This window comes from Lepisosteus platostomus, chromosome 4 (genome assembly GCF_059453375.1).
Source record: "Lepisosteus platostomus isolate fLepPlt1 chromosome 4, fLepPlt1.hap1, whole genome shotgun sequence".
Taxonomy (NCBI): Eukaryota; Metazoa; Chordata; class Actinopteri; order Semionotiformes; family Lepisosteidae; genus Lepisosteus; species Lepisosteus platostomus.
In genome coordinates, this window is record NC_142614.1 from 14,285,919 (window position 1) to 14,305,919 (window position 20,001).

Genomic DNA, 20,001 nt, shown 5'->3' on the forward strand with positions numbered 1-20,001 from the left:
AAAAGTCCAGTACCAGCTGGATTCGAACACCCAACCTACCAGCTGGTGTGCACGCACCTAGACCAGTAGGCTACAAGAGAGCTCACATGATCAGGCAGGCGAAACAGCCCTACATAGCTCTGCCGCAGTACACGGATATAATCATACCGTTATTAAATTATTGAGATACGCGATTCCATATTATATTCCCTTTTAATCAAATTCTAAAAGTATGCTTGTTGACTCCGGTATCACGTTAGTTAAAGACTTCGAAGCTTACAATGTTTAGGGAGAAATGGAATACTGGTGCGTATTTTTTTCTTTAAAGTACCAAGACCAGCCATATACTGTATGTTTACGTTCCAAAATTAATATCGTTTATGGCCTTCACACGCGTTACAGTATGCTCCTATTCTTTTTATGCTCAGCTACTAAGATTTCCCTTCAGTGGTAAAATTCAATATCTACAACGGGCACAGTAAAGACGTTTACAGTACAGTAAGTCTTTCTACGACAGACCAACGGACCACGAGTGCCCCTGTCGGTCAACCAATCACGCACCGCGGTATCGCGTGTCATCTTACCTGCGGTATCTGTACTGCGGTGTCTTTACCGCGCACTTTGAATGGCTGCATCTGTATATCCTTATACAAATAGAAAGAAAACATTTTCTTTTAAATACAGAAAAAAAATATTTTAAAATTTAAATACTTACCTTTCAAAGGTAATGATGAATAGTATATATTGTAAAAATTAAATTAAGATTTAGCATTTAATTTGAATTTTAAATGTAATTTTACAATTCTGTAAACCTTTTCTTAGAAGCACAGGTTGACAATGAAACAATAATTTACTCTACATACAGTTTTTTAAACCTGTTAATGTACTCCTTTAGCAACACCTTTTCATGGAAATATGAGGGTGAAATAAATGGATAAATGGATAATCACAACTATAACACAACAACATTTTCATACTAATGGAAGGATTTACAGCTGTGCAAGTTATTTTACTTCACAGAAAATAGGGGGAAACTGAAAAGATAAGTTAAACACGTTAAGATCAGGCAATGTTTAGTTTGGGATCTTTGAGCATTAAGAAGAGCAAATGTAGGTACTGTAAATCCCAGTGACAAATACAAGGTCATCAACTCGAGAGAACTGACATTCTTGTGTCAATCTGTAACCCAATCTTTTTTCTTAAACATGAAGGAACCGTGGGAAGGAGTTTGCATTGAGAAGCATTCACATACTGTTGGTGCAGAAACTCAGTATGTGAATAAAAACAGACAGCCAAATACGTCTTCACTCTATACACACATCACTGAAACTACCATTGGTCTGTAGCCCAACTGGAAGAATAATGAACATGAAGGACAAACTTACTGTATGGATTGGATTTTTGTGGTTTTATTATTGTTCAATACGGTAAGAAGGTGACTGCCTTTGCTTTGCTATTAGCAAAAGGCTAAAAGCCACAGGAAAATCTATAGATTGTATGTAATTAAATATGTCCTGACAGAAACTATTGAAACTCCTGCTTCTCTCTCTTATGAGGGAGGCCTAGTCTTCTGACTTGCAGACCTCAGAAAAGCCCTCCTGTTTCTATGGTTCTAGCATAAGGTTGTAGCACTGCCCATGACAGCAAGTGGTTCCTTTCCTCTGTCTCCAGCTTGGGAAAGCTCATCTTCTCTTTCTATTATCTCTACAGCTCCCAGAGCCTCCTCTGATCCTCCTCTTATTTCCTTATCTCCAAGAAACCCAACTGCTCTTCAACTTTCTACAGTTCTGGGATGAATATCACCTTCTCATCTTCTATCTCTAGTTTTCCGCCTTCTAGTTTGCCCAGACTGCTGTGGCTCCCATTTCTTCCACCAGGCACAGATACAATTTTTGTTTATCTGCCTCATTTATGCATATGACAGTGCCCACATTCTCCACCACAATATACTAATTACTAATAATTCCTTACACTTATATAGTGCTTTACTGGACACACCACTCAAAGCACTTTACAGGTAATGGGGATTCCCCTACCACCACCACCACCACCACCACCAATTTACCGCACATCACCCATCTGGATGACCCGACAGCAGCCATTGTGCACCAGTACACTCACCACACATCAGCTCTGAGTGGGGAGGAGAACAGAGTGATGAATCCAATTCATAGATGGGGATTATTAGGAGTCCATGATTGGTAAGGGCAAGATCAATAGGACATTTTTAATACCCCTACTCTTCAAGAAATGCCCTGGGATCTTTAATAACTACAGTGAATCAGGACCGATGTCTCATTCAATGGAAGGCAGTTTCTTACAATAAAGTGTCCCTGTCACTATTCTGGGGCATTTGGACTCTCACAGACCACAGTGTGAGTGCCCCTTACTGGCCCCACTAATACTTCTTACAGAAAAACCTTAGCTTTTCCAGGAGGTCATCCAACCAGGTACTGGCCAGGCTCACACCTGCTTAGTTTCAGTGGGTTTCCAGTTGTGAGTTACAGGGTGATATACTGTAGCTGCTGGCTATGATATGATGTGAAAGGAATATCAGAACTGTTGAAACAGGCAAGGCCTTAGACAGACAAAAGGATCCTGTAAACACAAAATTAAGTGATTTATGAATCAATTTTGCATGAGATGCAGTGGTTAATATTGCTTACAAATGAAAACAAGAATATATTTTCTTTACGTCCTAATACTAGGTTTCTTATTGGCTTTTTCTGACAAGACAGGCTCGGTTTCTGATTCAAAAACTCCGATAAGGTACACCGATAAAAGGATTGTAAGAATTTTATTTTCTCCCTGCGTCCTTTAGAAAATGTGGTGCAATACGGTGACTAGAAGGAAGAACATTCAGGGTCATGGCGAGAGCAATATATAATGGGAATGTGACTATTAATTAGCTTTCACCAATTTCGCAATACTGAAAACCACAACTGTATGAATATGAACAGACTCTTTTTCAAGTATATAAAGTCAAAGCTCGTCGGTGTACAAAGCTAAATTTGACCAATGAAATGGGTGCATATATTTGTGTTATATACAGTAGATTATCTTCTGAGGTGACACAACAAATGTGTTATGTACAGAAAAACAAAATATAAAGATCAAATTCAAAGAGAATATAAATGGCCAAAATTATTTGGAGTCTTTGACTGAATATGTAAAATAGAGACACAACAATACACCTATAACATAAAATAGAAAAGCAACATGTACATTTCCCAGCGTTTTAAAACTTTTTACATATCCATCCAACCATTCAAATATATTTTCCGAACACTTAATGAAAAAATTCCATTTGCAAATTTGTGTTGACTTAAGAAACGTTGCACCAGTCAGTGGAGGGTAAAAATGAAATTTTTGCTATTTATATGTAACTCAAATTGCTTGCTCAACACCATAAAATTAGGTCTTTTACATATACACCATCACCATGGACACTTTTATTGGAAATTGACAAATTAATATTATTGCTGGTGAGCATCAGGCAATTAATATATGCTATATCGCCTACTGAATTTTAATTTAATTTTAATAATTTGCTGAATATTAAGCAGTATTACACTAAGATAAGGATTTATATTTATAAAAAGTAGTTTCCCTACTTGTACATACTGTAAAGCCATGATTAAAGGAACACATTATTTTAATTGTCATTAGTCCCTGATAATTCAGTTGAGTCATTTGAACTATATTGTTTTCTCCCAAAATAAAGTCAAGAATAATGATCCCAAGCAGTTATTCTTCAATGTTTATTATAATGTTGTCTCTGGATGACTCTGAATATAATCATTATAACATACTATCTCACCACTTAATACATAAAGCTAACAGCATTTTTCTTTCCATAATATTATTATTAACATGCAAGTGAAAATATTTTTGTTACTTAGCAAGGCATGTGAAGTACAAACAAATGTCTTCCAGGACAAAGTCTGCTTATATCATTAAACTTCAATTGGTAGTTAAAAATATTTTGGGAGTTTTTGACTTGTTTTTGGATTAAGGACAATCATCTATGCTGACACAACTTTCAGTAGTTCATGAAGCAGATAATATAAGTTGTGGCTAAATGTCATTATTTCCTGTTAGGTTAGCCTAACTTGTGTTACACTCTATAAAATAAACCTGAGTTGGTGCCAGCAATGACTCATTATGAACTAAACAACACAAAAAAATTTATTCACAACAATACTTTCCAGCAAATGGAAACTGACAGAAATCACATTCATGTGATCACATCATGGCAGTGATATCAGTTTTCCCTTGGTGGACCACTGATTTGTTTTTCTTTTAATCAATCGATCAACCGACCCAACTATCTATCTTCCAATCGACCCATCTTCCTAGCTATCTGTTCATTAGCTATTCATGTATTTATTTCACTGTTCAAGAAAATCTATAGATGTTTAAAGAAATGCATTCATGGTAATAAATGCAAAAAAGGAAGATAACTAGGGGTATTAATAAGTGGAATTACCTTGATTCAGGTTTTCAAATTACTAAACTAAATTACTAACTAAATAAATTCAGCAGACTTTTTCAAGATCAGTTGCAACACAAGGATAATACAGGTAGAAGTAAAAAATGAAGTTTTTGAAGAGTCATTCAAGACGGTAAACAAGATCCTTTAGGCACAGGACTGTGGAAGCCTGGATCCAGCTTGCAGGACATGTGGTTAAAGGTGAAAAATGGGATGGAAGGAATTCTTAAAAAATCTATTTATAACCGAAACAGAAAAATCGCCTCTAGTAGTTCATAACCTTTTGTGTGTTCTAGGGTTCTTATTATATGATCAAACCATTCGATGGATGGATTGGATTTACTGATGTTTTAAGCTATCTTATGCGAAACAAAGAAAATATTAGAACATATTTTGAATGTGACCCATATTAACTACTATTTCCATAAATGTCTTCACATTTTCTACAGGCTTCAACCTAGCAGGACACAGCCAAGCATTTGAGATTGAAGGGAGTTTGATTACTCTGCTAAGGTTCGACAACTCAGCAGCAGTGAGAGAAAGCATCTTACAGTCCATCCTTCAAGACAGGTGTTATTCCCCACTTGTATTGATAGTATCAGGTAGGGAACAATAGGGTCTCAGTTAGTCTCCTAACAGGAGCAATATCTCATGAAGTTAGACTTTATTAACTATAGTATGTGCCTTAACTGTTGTACAACAATCAATATAAGCACTTTCAGTTTCACAATGAATTCTGCCCCATGTGTGTGCCTACAATTTTGCTGAGCAGACTGGCTCTTCTCTAAGTAGCGGGTAAGTACTGTAGTCCAGAATACCTGTGGTCTCATCTCCATGGGGATTCACAGAAGCTTCAGCAAAACTGATACCCTGATGCACTAAATCCCACTCCCCTTAGAGTGCTACTTTTATATGCATGTCAAGGGCAATATGTAAAATCTCATTATAATGTAGCTCACACCTGAGCTTTACCTTACTGGGAAGAAAGTAGAAAATGCTGTCTAAAGCAGAGCCCCGCAGAGCACATTCCTTCTTTCAGTTTACTGAAATTGTGGCTGTGTTGCATACAGATGTCCAGAGAGTCCAGGCTCATATGCAATCTGTTGCACACAAACTAACTTCTTCATGAGAACAGTCTGCCCTGTCGCTTGCAGGGCCTCAAGGACCTCAAAGAAAGTGACAATATGGACTGTCGGTCAGTTTTGTTCAATTAAAATGTGATGTTATTCTGTCAAGAGTTCTCAAACACTTTTTGGAAATTCCTATTCATTCAAAGCTGTATTACAGAAAAAAAAACAATTAAAAACAAAATGTATAAAGAATGATTAAATAACAGAAAAGTCTAGGCTATCCAACCCTTCTTGCTTTTTTGACTAGAAAAACCCAATAACCTGCAAATAGCCCAGAATAAATCGGTTTCTGGGAAAATATGCTCAATGCGTTCCATATATTTTCCTTATAACTCTCTCCATAAATCATCAATTTCTGTCTAATACAAAATGCACAGACAGTAAGTTAGTTGATAGAGATGAGATTCCCCAAACAGAAACACAGACAAGACTGTGTGCTACCAGGACTGGTTGAGCTTATGTTGGCCTCTGGGCAGTCCCATTTTTGACACATACAGTAACTGTGGTCTCTGGGACTTGCTGGGCACTTCTTAATTGGAAGTGCTGAGTGATGCACTGCTCTTCCATTCACAGTTAACTCTGCTTTAAAACACTGTGCCAGATGTGCTTGGGAAATGTTGATGATGGTTACATTCCTCCTCTTCAGTACAGGGATTGCACTGGTAAGCCAAACCGATTAGCATTGGGTGGCTCTGTTCTGTAATGGTATTAAAACCTCTTAGCAGAACTCACAGATGTCTGCATCTTTGCAGGTTTAAAGATTTTTTAAAGTAACGACACACACTGTTTCAACTGTGGAATCCTCTTCAGATGTGTGAAGCCTGAAAAAGGCTCCACAGCTGAAACAATGTGTCTCTTTTCATTTCCTTTCAGCATGGAATAAATCTTTACTAGTTAAATAATAAGTAGTTCTGCATCAAACTACAAAAAAATGATGTACTGTACAGTACCCAGACTGAATCAAAACACAACCTCACAGCTGATTCCAAAATAACAGAGGCCTTTGCAAAGTGAAAATTTCATTCTTCCTATTGGTATGCACCATCTGCAATTTATTAACTCAAACATAAACATTAGCAGCTGTTCAAATTTAAAAGCATAATCTAGAGGCATGAAGGTTTGGCTACTGTTGTTAGTTGGTTTTAAGGTTTTAATATTGTTTGTGGAAGTATGCATCACGCAGCACCTTTACTTGCCTTGACTGTTCTGAATTTTTGAGTTGATACCAAACTTGCCACAATGATACTGTATACATTACTAGTCTAGGAGCGCCACAGTCCACCAAATGCTGTAGATAATTTATAATCCTGAAAGAGTAAAGTCCTGAAAAAAAGAGGTAACATAGACCGTCTAAATGGAGGACTGATCCACACAAAATTATTAAGGGTCCAGGGTGAAACAAAAAACAGAAGACATAGTAGGACTCAAGGACCAGGAGTGAATATACTGGAAGTGTATTAACATTTAAAAAAATCATAAAAAATACCAACACCCACTGCAGTGCACATATTGTCTCTTGACTGCTGTGAGAGAAACTGGATGTCAGGTTGTGACCTGCCTCACTTATTAGCCCTAATGGAGCACAGTTGCCGTTTCCTCCTTTGATTTTTTTTGGGTTCTTTCTGGTTTTCAGACAACAACTCGTGAAAGTCCTGCTGGCCCCATAGTGGCTCTTGTAATCTATTTTTGCTCGCAATTCCAATTTGCTTTACAACATATCCACTAAACTAGATGATTTCTCCCTCTCATCAGGTCAGCAGGGCAGCTGTGAGAGGCAGGTTCAGTGATAAGAGGAGGCAGTGTACCACTTGAAGATTGTTAGATCTTTCTCCCCAGAGATGTGTAATAAGGTTCCTATTTTCTTCTCTTTGTATCTCTTGAATATCTTTGATTTTACAAAGATGGTATCTCTCAATTAAAAGAGAACAAAACCTGCTTATTAGGAAAGGAGATTATACTTGTAGTAGTCTTTGTTTAATACCCCCAAAATACTGTATACATGTAAGAGGAGCAATATTTAATGAAAAGATTGTTTTGAATTACAGTATCTCATCACAAAAGTTAACATTTTATGTCTGACGATCAGAAACAGAGCACAATTAAACATCAGAGATTTAGTTGAGCTGGTTTCTAATTTTCAAAGGGAGAAACAAGAAAAATGGCTCATGCATGTGACTTTTCCAATTTTAACATTACTATAAAAAATATTATATTTTTAATACTGTTTCCATAGAATGCCTTAAAAGTAAATCTCCAATTAAGAACTGAGGCTCATCCATCACTTAAATGAAGAACATCCCCCAGAACTGTAAAATAGTCAGAATGGTGCCTGTTTGCATTCAACCCATCATGCAGTAAATTATTCTTTTGAATGCTTTTAGAAATTGGCTACAGAGAAGTCTAAAAAGGACTTCCTGCTGTTCCGTAACTGTTCATTTTATTATTCAGAAAAGATTATGAGATGTTCAATAGGTCAAAGAAGCCCCTAACCAGGAAGCAGTATTAGCAGATATAGCGTTCAATAAGATAGCCTATTAGAAATACATTCTTTAACTAAATATCTAAGCCCACATAAATAAGAGGCTGGTACTGTACATATTAAGAGAACATGGGTGGTAGACAAACAGTTCTATTGTGGTTCTGTAGCAATTTGAATCCCAAATGGAAAATATAAATTCTATCAGTCAGCCACAACTTGCTGATCAGGTACCACTATCAATTAGTGATCAATAAGACAGACGTCATGTTAAGAGGAAGCCACGAAATTGCATTTTAGCATTTGATTTGTCTAAAGAAAAATGTTTAAAAGCATTGAAGACATATTTTTATCTGATACACAAGAAGATGTTCGTAAAATAAAACATGTTCTTGTAAGTCAGATGTCACGGATGTCGGAAGGGCAAGTAAAGACCCTATGCGTATCAGTAAAAGGGGCAACACGGATGTTAGCCCAGGCTCAGGGGGTCAAACGATGTCAGTATAGAAACCTATGCCCTCAGGACATGGAAGAGGGGCGACCTGGTGCTAGGCGGGTCCCACGACATCCGTACCCTCAATGCTGAGCCAGGAGCAGAACAGACATGAAGTAAATAGGCTACACAACAAGACACACAGGAAAGACATGAATAATCACAGGGAGCTAGGAACAGAAGTAGAGCGCCCCCAAGGTGTACAGGGCATGACATCAGAAGATCCTTGTTTTTCTAACACATACAGTATTACAAGATGTTTATGATTTATAAAAGAAAAAAGCAAGTGCTAATTCATTTATAGTACAATAAGTAATAAACTTGCAGTAACTGTATTGCAGGTCACGCTGTTCCACGTTCAGACTCACTGCCAGCTTTTGTCATCACATATAGTAGTATAAGACTCAAAGAGTTTTCTTTTAATCACAAAGAGCAGTGTAATGATATCTCCAGTTCATTTTGTCCTGTGGAACAGCACACCCATAAAGCACTTTATAAATGCATTGCTTACTCCTTGTAAAATCACCAGCACCTAAGCTCTATACTTAAAGAGCACCAATCATTTCTATTATGGAAACCACATAAACCATAAATGCTACTGTACATGAATTGCTTTTCTAATGTTTTTATAAGATTGTGAAACCACCCTTTTCTTTTCTTTGAAAATGAGCTGACATGTTTGTAAGCCCCACTGTTGATAGAACAAGTCACATTGCACAGTAATGGCAAACTTTGAGGCTAAATTCACACTTGCATTCATTCTAATAGTGTGTGTAGACATCACTGGTTACTTTGTCCCATGTTTAAAAATTTCTTCTAATGATTAGTTAAATCATTTTCTTCAAGGAAACAATCTAAGATCACAAGCTACCTGATTCAGCTGTCTGATTGCTTTTCACAGTTAAAATATTTTCCTTAAATTGTATTGATTGAATTGCATATCTAGAGCTGCCTTGGTTCTTGGTTATTAAGTTTTTGCCAGTTAAAACTATCATCATATTTAAAAAAATACATACAGATAACAAGTCTTTAGAAGGCCTCTAGGATTTCATTTTCCAATTGACAGAGGCCTGATCAGAAAGAGGATTCAAACTAAAAAAAAATGTGTACTTTCTTAAAGTGATCTAGTCTCTATAATAATGTACACACATAATAGTTAAGAAAAGCTAAAAAAGGCTTTGTTGTTTTACACAGTATGAGAGTTCTTGCAGATACTGTGCATGATACATAATCATTATCCTGAGAAAGGAGAAGAATTGAATGAGGAAAGCACTAATCATAGGAACAGCACATTGTCTTCTAACACAAATCTTACTATTCAAGAAATCACAAATTAGGACTGTGAAGAAAGGTTGCATGTCCATATACTGTACTGTTAAAGGTATAACAATGACCTTAAATGAGTTTGAAGCCCTACTGTACCTCAGTAATGAAGGCTTTGGCCGTGGCAGGGCTCATGAAGAGGATAGCTCTGCGCAGGGTGTCCCGATAGCGATGCAGCTCTTCAACACGCATTGTTCTGAACATGGCTGTGATCATCATGTTGATGTTGGTCTCCACTTTCTGCAAGGATACATCCATTCCCTGCTGGGACACCTTGTCCAAGAAGTCCTGGATGCCACGGATATCTGTAGATAACAGCCAAAAGCAGACAACATAAATCAATTTGTTTTTCACCAGCTGTGAAACTTGCTAAAAGTTAAAATGTGTAAAGGTGCCCCACTGTTTCATTAGAAAGGGTGATAATTCAGTTCTACACTGTGAACATTGGTTCCTGGGCAACACAAAAGTGTTAGTCAATTCTTCTAAGCATTTCTGGCCATTTAGGAGCACAGAAAAGGATGGCAGAGATAAATGTACATCAGTAATACAAATAAGTGCACAAGATTAATACACTGTATTATATCAAAGTACTTCATTTCATACAGCATTTTAGTGTGTTTGACCCAACGCATTAGGCTTTGGAATGTGTGTTTGGATGCATACATATTTTAAAAGTGCAATAAATGTGTCAAATGACCATAGATTTGTTAGAGTAAGATTCTTTATGACTTAGGTACTATGAACCAAAACAGCTTTTTAAAACCAGCGACGTTTTCAACGTAATTAAGAGATTTAAAAAAAAGTGGCAGGAATATTTCCTCTGTGAATTGAGCTCATACAAGCCAGAGTCTCTCTCTTTTTTCATAATGTTAACAAAGCTCAGAGTAGATGTTAGCAAATATATAATATATACTGTATAGGTTTTCTGTTGTATTTTTTGTCTCAGAGGAAATACTAGATCAAGAGATTGACACAAAATATTGAACCACTTTGATGGCTACATTTTTGGAATTTTACTTCCAAAATTTTACTTAAACAACATTCCCATTTCTCACTCAAATATAGATATACAGTCCTCTGACCAAATGCCTTTACTTCTAAGGATGTATTTGGTAAACAAATTATTTTCTTGTTGACGAAACGGATAAAGAGCTTTCATCTAGAAATGTAACGACTCAATCCCTTCTCTTCTTTCCTTTCCAACAGATCTTGTTTGTGAACATACAGTAAGTGTTCAGTTTTAAAATGTGCCTGGATATCAGATCACTTTATTAGCCCTATACAATTTCTTGCATTGGGAATTCATCTTTTCCCATACCTCAACTTGCTCTCCATGAGACACACAGGTATACAGACAGGGAGAGAAGCTTGGGGTCAGAGTGCTGGGTCAGCCATTGTACAGTGCCCCTGGAGCCCAACAGAGTAGGATTCTTCTGCCTGCCGTGGGATTTGAACCGGCAACCTTTCAGCCACAGGCACAGAGCCACCACACGACCCCTGTTTATTAGACATTCAGTCTTACATATAGGTGGCTATATACAGTACTTACAATTAACAATGCCAGAATATAACAGTGGCCTTTGTAAGCACAGAAAAAAAATGACCAATGATTTCATCAAACTGTGTGACTGCACATACAGTATCCACACAATGTGAAAGAAGGTATGACAAATCCTGTAACTAATCCCATATTTGAACCGGGTCAAGTGTCAGAATCTCCTTCTGTCCTTTTACTTAAACATAAGCCATTCTGACACTGCATCAATGTGCTAAAATTCCAGTGGGACACCTTTTAGCAACACAACTTGCAATGTCATTAAAAGAAAAGCAAGGAAAGACTCTTTTCTGTGTCTTTTCTCTGCCAGACAGAGAAAGCCTCTGCTCTTTTCAGAATGAAGGTTACGATGCTACAACGTATTATAGGACCAGTAAATTGGACACCAGTGAAGTATAGTAAATGTCTTGTTAATGCTTTATGGTCTTTATAACTCTATAAAGTCCAGGCATTAACATTCTTGTTGTTCTGGATCCTTGCAGTATGTATAATATTAGATGACTTCCATGCCATAAAATAAAGTTAATACAGAAGAAGAAACAATGTCTTGGCTGTGAAGCCTTGTTCAGGTATGGAGAAGAAAGGAACAGAGCAGAAATACAGTATGAGGCAGATAGTGGGCTGTGTGTGTAAGAATCTAAGAATTCTCACACTGTTTGCAAACTCCTCTCTCCCAAGCCAGTTTTGCCTTGAAATGAAGTGAAGGCAGAAAAAAATAATTTACAGTTTCACAGTCAATTAACAATGTTCTTTGGTGCTAATTGAGGTGACCTTGAATAAGATAACTGATGATGCCTACCTGAAATTATACAGCTCAAAACTGAAGGCACTATAAAAAAAAGATTATACCAAGTGGCAATTGTTCAACAGCTGGATAAATTTCTCATGAAAACTTGGTGTTGTAGAAAAAATACAAAAAAGCAGATTGCGAAAAATATGATATTATATAGCACATCTCTCTCCTAAGGTCAGAAGACTCTTATGGGTCATCAGAGACAGAGACGTAGACAGAGACAGAAGTGTTGACAAGTCAGCAAATGTATCTTAGCCAAAAAACATCAAGATTTGTGATTTTCTTTCCTCATTGGGCAATTTACTTTGTGTTCATCTTCATACACGTACAGAAGCTCAAATAGATGATTATTTTAATTATTCTTGATTCCTTAAGGCTTCATAAGAGGGAATGAAAAAATACATTTTATATCATGGATTAACTAAGAACACCATAACATCAGAGAAGAAAATACATAAACACCTGGACATTACCCAGACCAGATAGAAGCATGAAAAATTAATTTCACTGCTGACAAGTGCAAAGCACTAACTGCTGATATTAGAGATTTATTCCATTGCTGTCAAATAGGATGTGCTCAACTTGATGAGAAAGTTAAAGCCAGCAGTTTGCTTAGTGTAGAAACTTAAACCCAGGGACGTACACTGTATTGCTATAATGCTACAACACAGAATCTTAAGTATCTGTTTTGGATTTTGTTGCAAAAAGCATGCTGTAAAGAACATAAAGAAGCTTAGAATCGTTTTTTTTCTTTTTGCAAGGATGCCTTACATAGCCAGGTTAAAGAAGCTAAAAACCTGTAGTGTCAAACAGATGTGCATTTTAGATGGTTTGGATTTGAATACTGTATGTGAAGTCCTTAGGGAGGCTGACAAAATAAGTCCCTCCTTAAAACACAAGAAAAAATGTGCACACAAGAACACAAGTAAAAAACGAGAGGAGATGCTTTTAGGCTTTAAAATAGAAAGCACTTATTTATACTTTACACAAGCAACAAACCTGTTTTGGGTGTGAGGTGAACTAACACACTGGCCTTAGTGTTCGCCTGGTTGATTTGATGGAGGCACAAAGAGCCTCGCTGCCCTCCCCTGTCCAGGACTTGCTACCAAATCAAAGGCAAATCAAAGGATGCAGAATGTGGCAACAATGTTTTTCCAATGCAGTTCAGAGAATTCTCTCACAGAGCTCAACATTCAGAAATTAAGGGCTTTCATTCAGCTCCCAACACCAAAACAAGCCTTTGCTTAAAAGACAGACCTAACTGCTCTGTGAGATCTATGAGATGCCAATCTGAGCACCCTGCATACACACAAAGCTGAAGAGTTGCACTACTTGAAAAGCAGTACAAATGTCATCTTTTCTCTTATTAGTCTTCATTATGTTGTGTACAGTATATGTAGTATACAGTATCTTCGTAGACAAGACACACCAGTTTTTAAATGGACAGACATCTTTGCTAATGAGCTGCAATTTTCATTGATGAGTGGAATCCATAACTATGGCTATGGACGTTCAGATACAGCAACTGATATGGATTATATTATGAGTTACTGTATACTTATGCACATTTTCGTATGCCATTTCCAGAAGGCAGTTAAATACAAGAGAAAAAAGGGGGGAGGGGGAGGGCTGGGATTCAGCTCAAAGGTGGGAGAGGGCAAAAGCTTTAATAGGAGTGCTGGCTTGGCAGAATTCCATGGCTTTATCGATCAATGATGAGACAAATCCGCTCTGCCACTGCTGTTCCTTCCACAACAGCCAGCTGGTCCTCCAAGCCCACAGAAAGGAGAGCTGTTGGAAAGGGATGGCGTGCTCTGTTATAGCCTTGTTGAGAAATAGCTAAAGCTACAGTAACACTAAAATAAAAAGTCATGGAAACTGCTTCAGATCTGCCCAGGAGGTAATGAAAAAAGGAACAAGTAACCAATGAACTGGAAAGGTTTGGCACAAGCTGTTAAAGCAGCACCACAGAGCAGAGCAGTACCACGAAGAGCAGCACTCACAGATTCGGCTGACAAGTGTCAGACAGGATATAATTAGACTTCAGCAGACATTACCCTAAAGATCAGTATTGCACATAGAAAAGCCATGGGATGTGCAGCATTGTAAACACACTGTAACCATTGTGTTCCAGGTTCTAATGGATATTCACTTGTTTAATTGAAGTTTTAAACTACATGAAGACATATAGAACAAGAGCACACCAATCCAGGGTCTAATAATTTCAGTTGTAAGAAAAAGGGGTTCATTTCCTTATTATTTTGATTTTTTTTCACTTAATTTATCATTTCAAATAGCTTGAGTATAATTGGAAATACAGTATTTTATGCAGTAGTATTAAAACTATTTTTTTTGTTGAACTGCCCAACAATATTAAAAGATCAGCAAGACACAAATTGTTCGTCTATGTTTAGTGAAACTAATTAGTATGATGTTTTAGCAAATTGTCAATAATTAATCTAAAAAATATTATTTTATATTAAAAATATATAGTAATTGTGTTATATAGCAATGCCCACTCATGGGAACTGAGTACAGTACATACAGTATATTAGGCTACACAAAGTTCAATTTTCCTGCAGGTATTTAATTCTTTCAGTTTTGGTAGAATCTTAAATTATCATGAAGTGTCCTCAACATAACAGGGGTGTCTTAAAATAAGGTAAATTTATGTTACCAAAGGTTATAAATGTATTCTTTAATTAAATGTAAATTAATTATGAACATACAGTTTGTATGTTTACTGCAACAGAGAGTGGGGAGATACTGAATCTAAAAATGAGAGGGTAGTACTATAGTACTACACTATACTATAATACTGTACTATAGTCTCGCTGTCTTTCGTTTTGACAGCCTCTTGAAATATATGAAATGCCTCGTGAGCTTTGTTCTGTTTCCTTGTATCTAAAAAAATGAATGATTTTATGTCACTTCTCCTCATAGGATTACAGAAAAACAGGTCTAAGTAAATGTGCAGCACCATGGACAGCACCACGGAAAACAAAGGCAATACAATACATCCGTATTCTGCAGCTTTACATTTGTGCATGGCAATCAACCAAAACTCACAATACAGAAAACAGTAGCATGTCACTGCCAAGGGGCCATGTGTACTCCCAGTGGGCTGCTCCCTTTTAAAGGGATTTTGAGATCTGTTCAATGCCCTGCTGTATAAATATGTTACTAGCTTATCATTGCAAAATGAAAATGCAAATGTAAAAATTACCTTGCAAATGCAAATGGAATAGAAAAGGCAAGAGTAAAAGGTGTTTGTGCCGAACAGATCCATTCACAGCACCAGGAATGCTGGACTGCTGAGCTAAACCCCAAAGCTGGTAAGTCTGAAAGTGCCTCCATGTGTGCCTTCACAGCACCATTTTACTGATAAATAATTATATATCACGTTTTTACTACATGGGTTTTACTTTTATGATTTTATATCCATTTATTGTATAATAAGAACACATTTTTACTTAGAGATCAAAAATCTCTAGAGCATGTTCTAATTTAATCACTTAGAAGCATTAATGAACATCAGCAACCACACCTTCATGTTAAATTACCTTATAACACCACCTGAAACCAGCCACCTCAATGTGATAATTCTGTATTTTACACTTGAACCAAAGCAGTCTGTTTTTTCACTGCATTGTTTGTCCTGTTTCTGTTCTCAAAGAGATGTATTAACTAAGATGCAATCAGCCACATACCGTGATAAGGTATGAAGTTTCCTACAGTCTCTGAGACAAACTGAGTACTGCATTGAATACTGTAACTCTACCATTACATCGTCATAGGAGTCAAGTATTTCAGATGTGCCTAATGCACTTAATTCATGTAATAACACATCACGCTGTGAGGAACAATACGATACGAGGATGTAAATTTGAAGAAAAAAAGCTTCTGTTCCAATACATGAAGAAAACCTCACTGAAAACATCAATGCGTATCCAACATGTAAGAAGGAACAGATCTGCTCATTTTGGCCATGTGGAAAAGAGCTATAGATTCAATAGCTTGGCCTCCTTGAGAAAATCTGTGCCCTACTTGCCAGTCATGATACAAAGGCCACGGAGGATAGCCAGGAGCTGAGACTGAGTATGTGGTATTGATCCTCCAGTTCTCAATTCAGGGAAGGTAACAAAGGTCAACCGCATGGTTAATGTTCATCTTACCCCATTTTTTCATATACCCACCCAATCTGAAACTGCATTTTCAGCAAATATGTACCATTAGCAGAAGTGGACAGAATCCTCCAATCCACTCATCTAGACATTCCTCTTTTAAACACAACCCAACTCCTGCATATTGTAAATAAATCAAGACTTTTTCAGGTACAAGAGTACAACTTGGGTGGCAGAGGTGCAATGGAGGTACAGCGGTCCTATATGATCTTTTGGAAATGCTACAGGCTCTACAGAGAAGTACAGGAGATGTCATTACAAGCCTGCAGGCAACCAGGAATTTTAAAGAGTTCCGTTTCAACACGAGTCAAGCTGACCTATCCTGCTTCTACCTGCAGCACTGAGTTAATTGAGTCTTCTGCTTGGGGTGACTCTGGCTTGAACGTCAACATCTAGGTCATCCTGCACTCAGAGTGAAAACCTTAACTGGATGAACTACTCAGCTCTTCCTTTACGCCTAGCTACAGTATGTCCAATAAATTATATTGCTAGAACCGTCATCATGCTATACATCATTCTGTTTTCTACATGTTGTTCATGTCAACATGCATGACTTTTGAATTCACATTTTAGTGTGCTTTTGAACCATTAAGTGAGACACTTTAGTTATATGGTAGTCGGATGTGAATCAATGTGACTTTTTTGCAAGGTTAATTTTAGGTCATAGAGGCATTTTTCTGCTCTGTGATGCACTCTTAGTAGCGTGTGCTCTTGTGCCTGCTCCTTGTGCTTTCTCAGTCCCCCTTCCCATCTTATTTCCTGTCCTCCTTCCCTGCACCTGACCGTGCTGATAACCCTCACACCTCCACTCTTCACCTCTTGCTGAGAAAATGTGGATCTGGAAAGTCAAAACTGCAATGACAGGCATCATGGAATAAATACTTGTTACATTATAGCTGAACTTTAAAGACACACTGTATATGAGTTCTGGAAGTGAATATTGAACATTTTCTTACAAACAAGTTTCATATAAAAACATCTAAAACAAATACATTCCTTCTTGAATACTTTATACAGTATAATGTAGTAGAAAAAGTAACTAAAACAATTATTAAAAAGACTTGATATTTTCATTTAGATTTAAGTTGGCTTCAGGAAAATACGGGCACAAATTAATTTGCAGTCATAAACAACCTCCTCTGCAGGAGGTAAGCACTGTACTGTCTGTTGCCTCGGTAATGAAGAGAAGGACTTTAAGGAAAACTCTGAAAGGACATATTGCAGGTGCAAAAATAAAGAATTTATTTTAAGAAGTAAAGACACATCACAAAATAGATTGACTTATAAAAGCACCATCGACACAAATCTTACATATGCCTCCCCTCTCTCCATATTTACAGCAGCTTATTAACAGCTATCCATCTATTCACGTTAAAATTCACACTTTCACATGTAAACACAATTAAATAAAAATAAACACTAGCATACATGTCAAAAAGATACTTAATATAGCAGTAAAAACTTAATTACTCTTAATTGGCTATTTAAGGTAATTAAGATGAAGAATTGCAATAAGCGCAGCTTGATGACAATCTGGCAACTGTGATTTCTAGTGCTGTGGCTGTGGCTGTGAGATCCCATTATCATGGAGTTATTTATACACAAGCCCACGCATACAAATACATTTTAACTAATCTTTCTTTAACATAACAATCAACTTCTCATGTGAACCCAATCATATTGTCATGTCAGTAAAACATTTTTTTTCCTGCAGGTTTATTACCCTTTCCAGAATTAGCCCAGCGAACTGTAAGTCACTATTGCTTCTTACAAGTTAATACTGTATGTAGACATACTGTATAAAGAAGATAATGTAAAGTTTAGATTTTACATGAATGCAAATGCAACTATTGGTAATTTATAAATCCTAATTCACAGTCTAGAATTTAAAATTACTTTTTTAATATAAGAGAAGAAACACATGAGCTTAAATTCTGCAACATAATCCTAAATATTAAAATTTTGTTAATATTTAAAGAACTCTTTTTTTATATTGAAGGAGCCTAAAATTTGGTGAATCTGATTTTAAAAACACAAACCCTGTGTCTGTTTTCTATCCCTCACAGATTCATTTCACTCTTTAGTGTGCAGCTGCATTTTTTTAAAAAGGCTTTCATTACAGTTAAATCCCTCTAAATGTCTCGGCAGGATGCAGCCTTTGATGTTGGCAATGAACAGGAAGTATATACAGCAATCAGCTATTTTTCAGGCATGGTGAGCACAGTAGGTCAAATAAATTTGATTTAAGCAACATAAACGCACTGCTCTTACTTGGCATCAACATTTTCAATAAAGAGGATCCATAAGTTCTGTCAATCATTGTACTTGGATTTTAAGTTTTGGATGATCCTTTACACCCAAGTAGAGTACGTGTTAATTTAGTCAGGGCTTCATTTACGTGGTCTATGACATTTATATGAATGAGAAAACAATAGTCATTTTGGCTTGCCTTTAAGTCGCCATTGGAAACCCAAATCACTGACGTGAAGTTTGAACAGCATAATATAAAAAAAAAATTGTAGACAGCTGTTTTGCCAAAGAAAAATATATTAAGTATCAGGAAATTAATCTTGTACACAACCTACCTATTTATATTTATCATGTATTTGAGTCAAGAGATACAATATTTGTGTGCCACAAAAATAAGGCAGTAATGCTGATTGTAGTGAATGTGTTTTTGGTTAATTTTGAGTTTAAGCTGAGGGACTACAATTACCTTACGTACTGTTTACACAAGCACTTATACTAGTGATCTGAGATGACTTTAAAGAGCTACAATATTAACCTTCCCGATTCTGTAAGGTTCTGGACTATAATGTTCCACAAGGGTTAGCTTTTGGCCCCTTCTATTTTCTGTTTTCTGTTTTTTATTTCATATGTATCTCTCAGCTATCAGCTGTAGAATCTGTTTTCTGTAGATTTACTGAATTCAGTGTTCTGATATCTTTAAGTCACTGTATTCAAGTACAGAAGTGTCCCTTTAAATGAAAGGTACAGTAGATCTTTCAGATCACTTTAAGGACTATTTCGTTACTGAAAATGTCAGGATCCTGAATAAGACCTACTGTACATACTACTCTAGTACTGAAAGGTGCTGCTTTTATTTCTAATTGGATGTTGGGTAAATAAAAGCCAAAAAAAGCAACCTGTATATGATTGATTTTTACTAACTCTCTTGTTGTATTGAAATATTTCCAACTGCCTGACAACTTGACATAAAACGCAAGAAATCTTCACTCTATGTAGCACATTATATAGATCTCCCTGGAAAATATTACCCTCTGCCTCCCAGTCTTTAATCAAATGTACAACAGTTCTTATTCTACCTTAATCCTTCTGCACATATCCTGAAATACTAGGACCATTCAATAGAGTGCTAAGAATCAAAGCTCTCAGCAAAAGGTTCCTTTTCAATAAGCATTAGACAGATTCTCCCATTATCCCTAAGCATCATTCTTACATTTAATCTACTCATGTACTCATTTCACTTCATCTATTTTAGGGCAAAGTATTGAGGTATTTATTTCTATTCTCTGATCTGCTCTTACAAGCATGTGCTCTTGTGTCTGATCCTTG

The 20,001-nt window shown here is 36.6% G+C and overlaps 1 protein-coding gene across 4 annotated transcripts in view; it reads right to left on the reverse strand.

Annotated features, from left to right (window-relative positions):
* Positions 1-20,001, reverse strand: part of grid2 (glutamate receptor, ionotropic, delta 2) — a 608,583-nt gene that overhangs the window by 254,951 nt on the left and 333,631 nt on the right. For all 4 annotated transcript variants that reach the window (XR_015935866.1, XM_088628644.1, XM_088628643.1 and 1 more), the window contains exon 4: positions 9,993-10,198. Coding sequence is in view for 3 of the 4 variants with exons in the window: in XM_088628644.1 (XP_088484770.1) it covers positions 9,993-10,198 (206 nt within the window). In the remaining variant the exon portion in view is untranslated. The remainder of the gene's footprint in view (positions 1-9,992; positions 10,199-20,001) is intronic.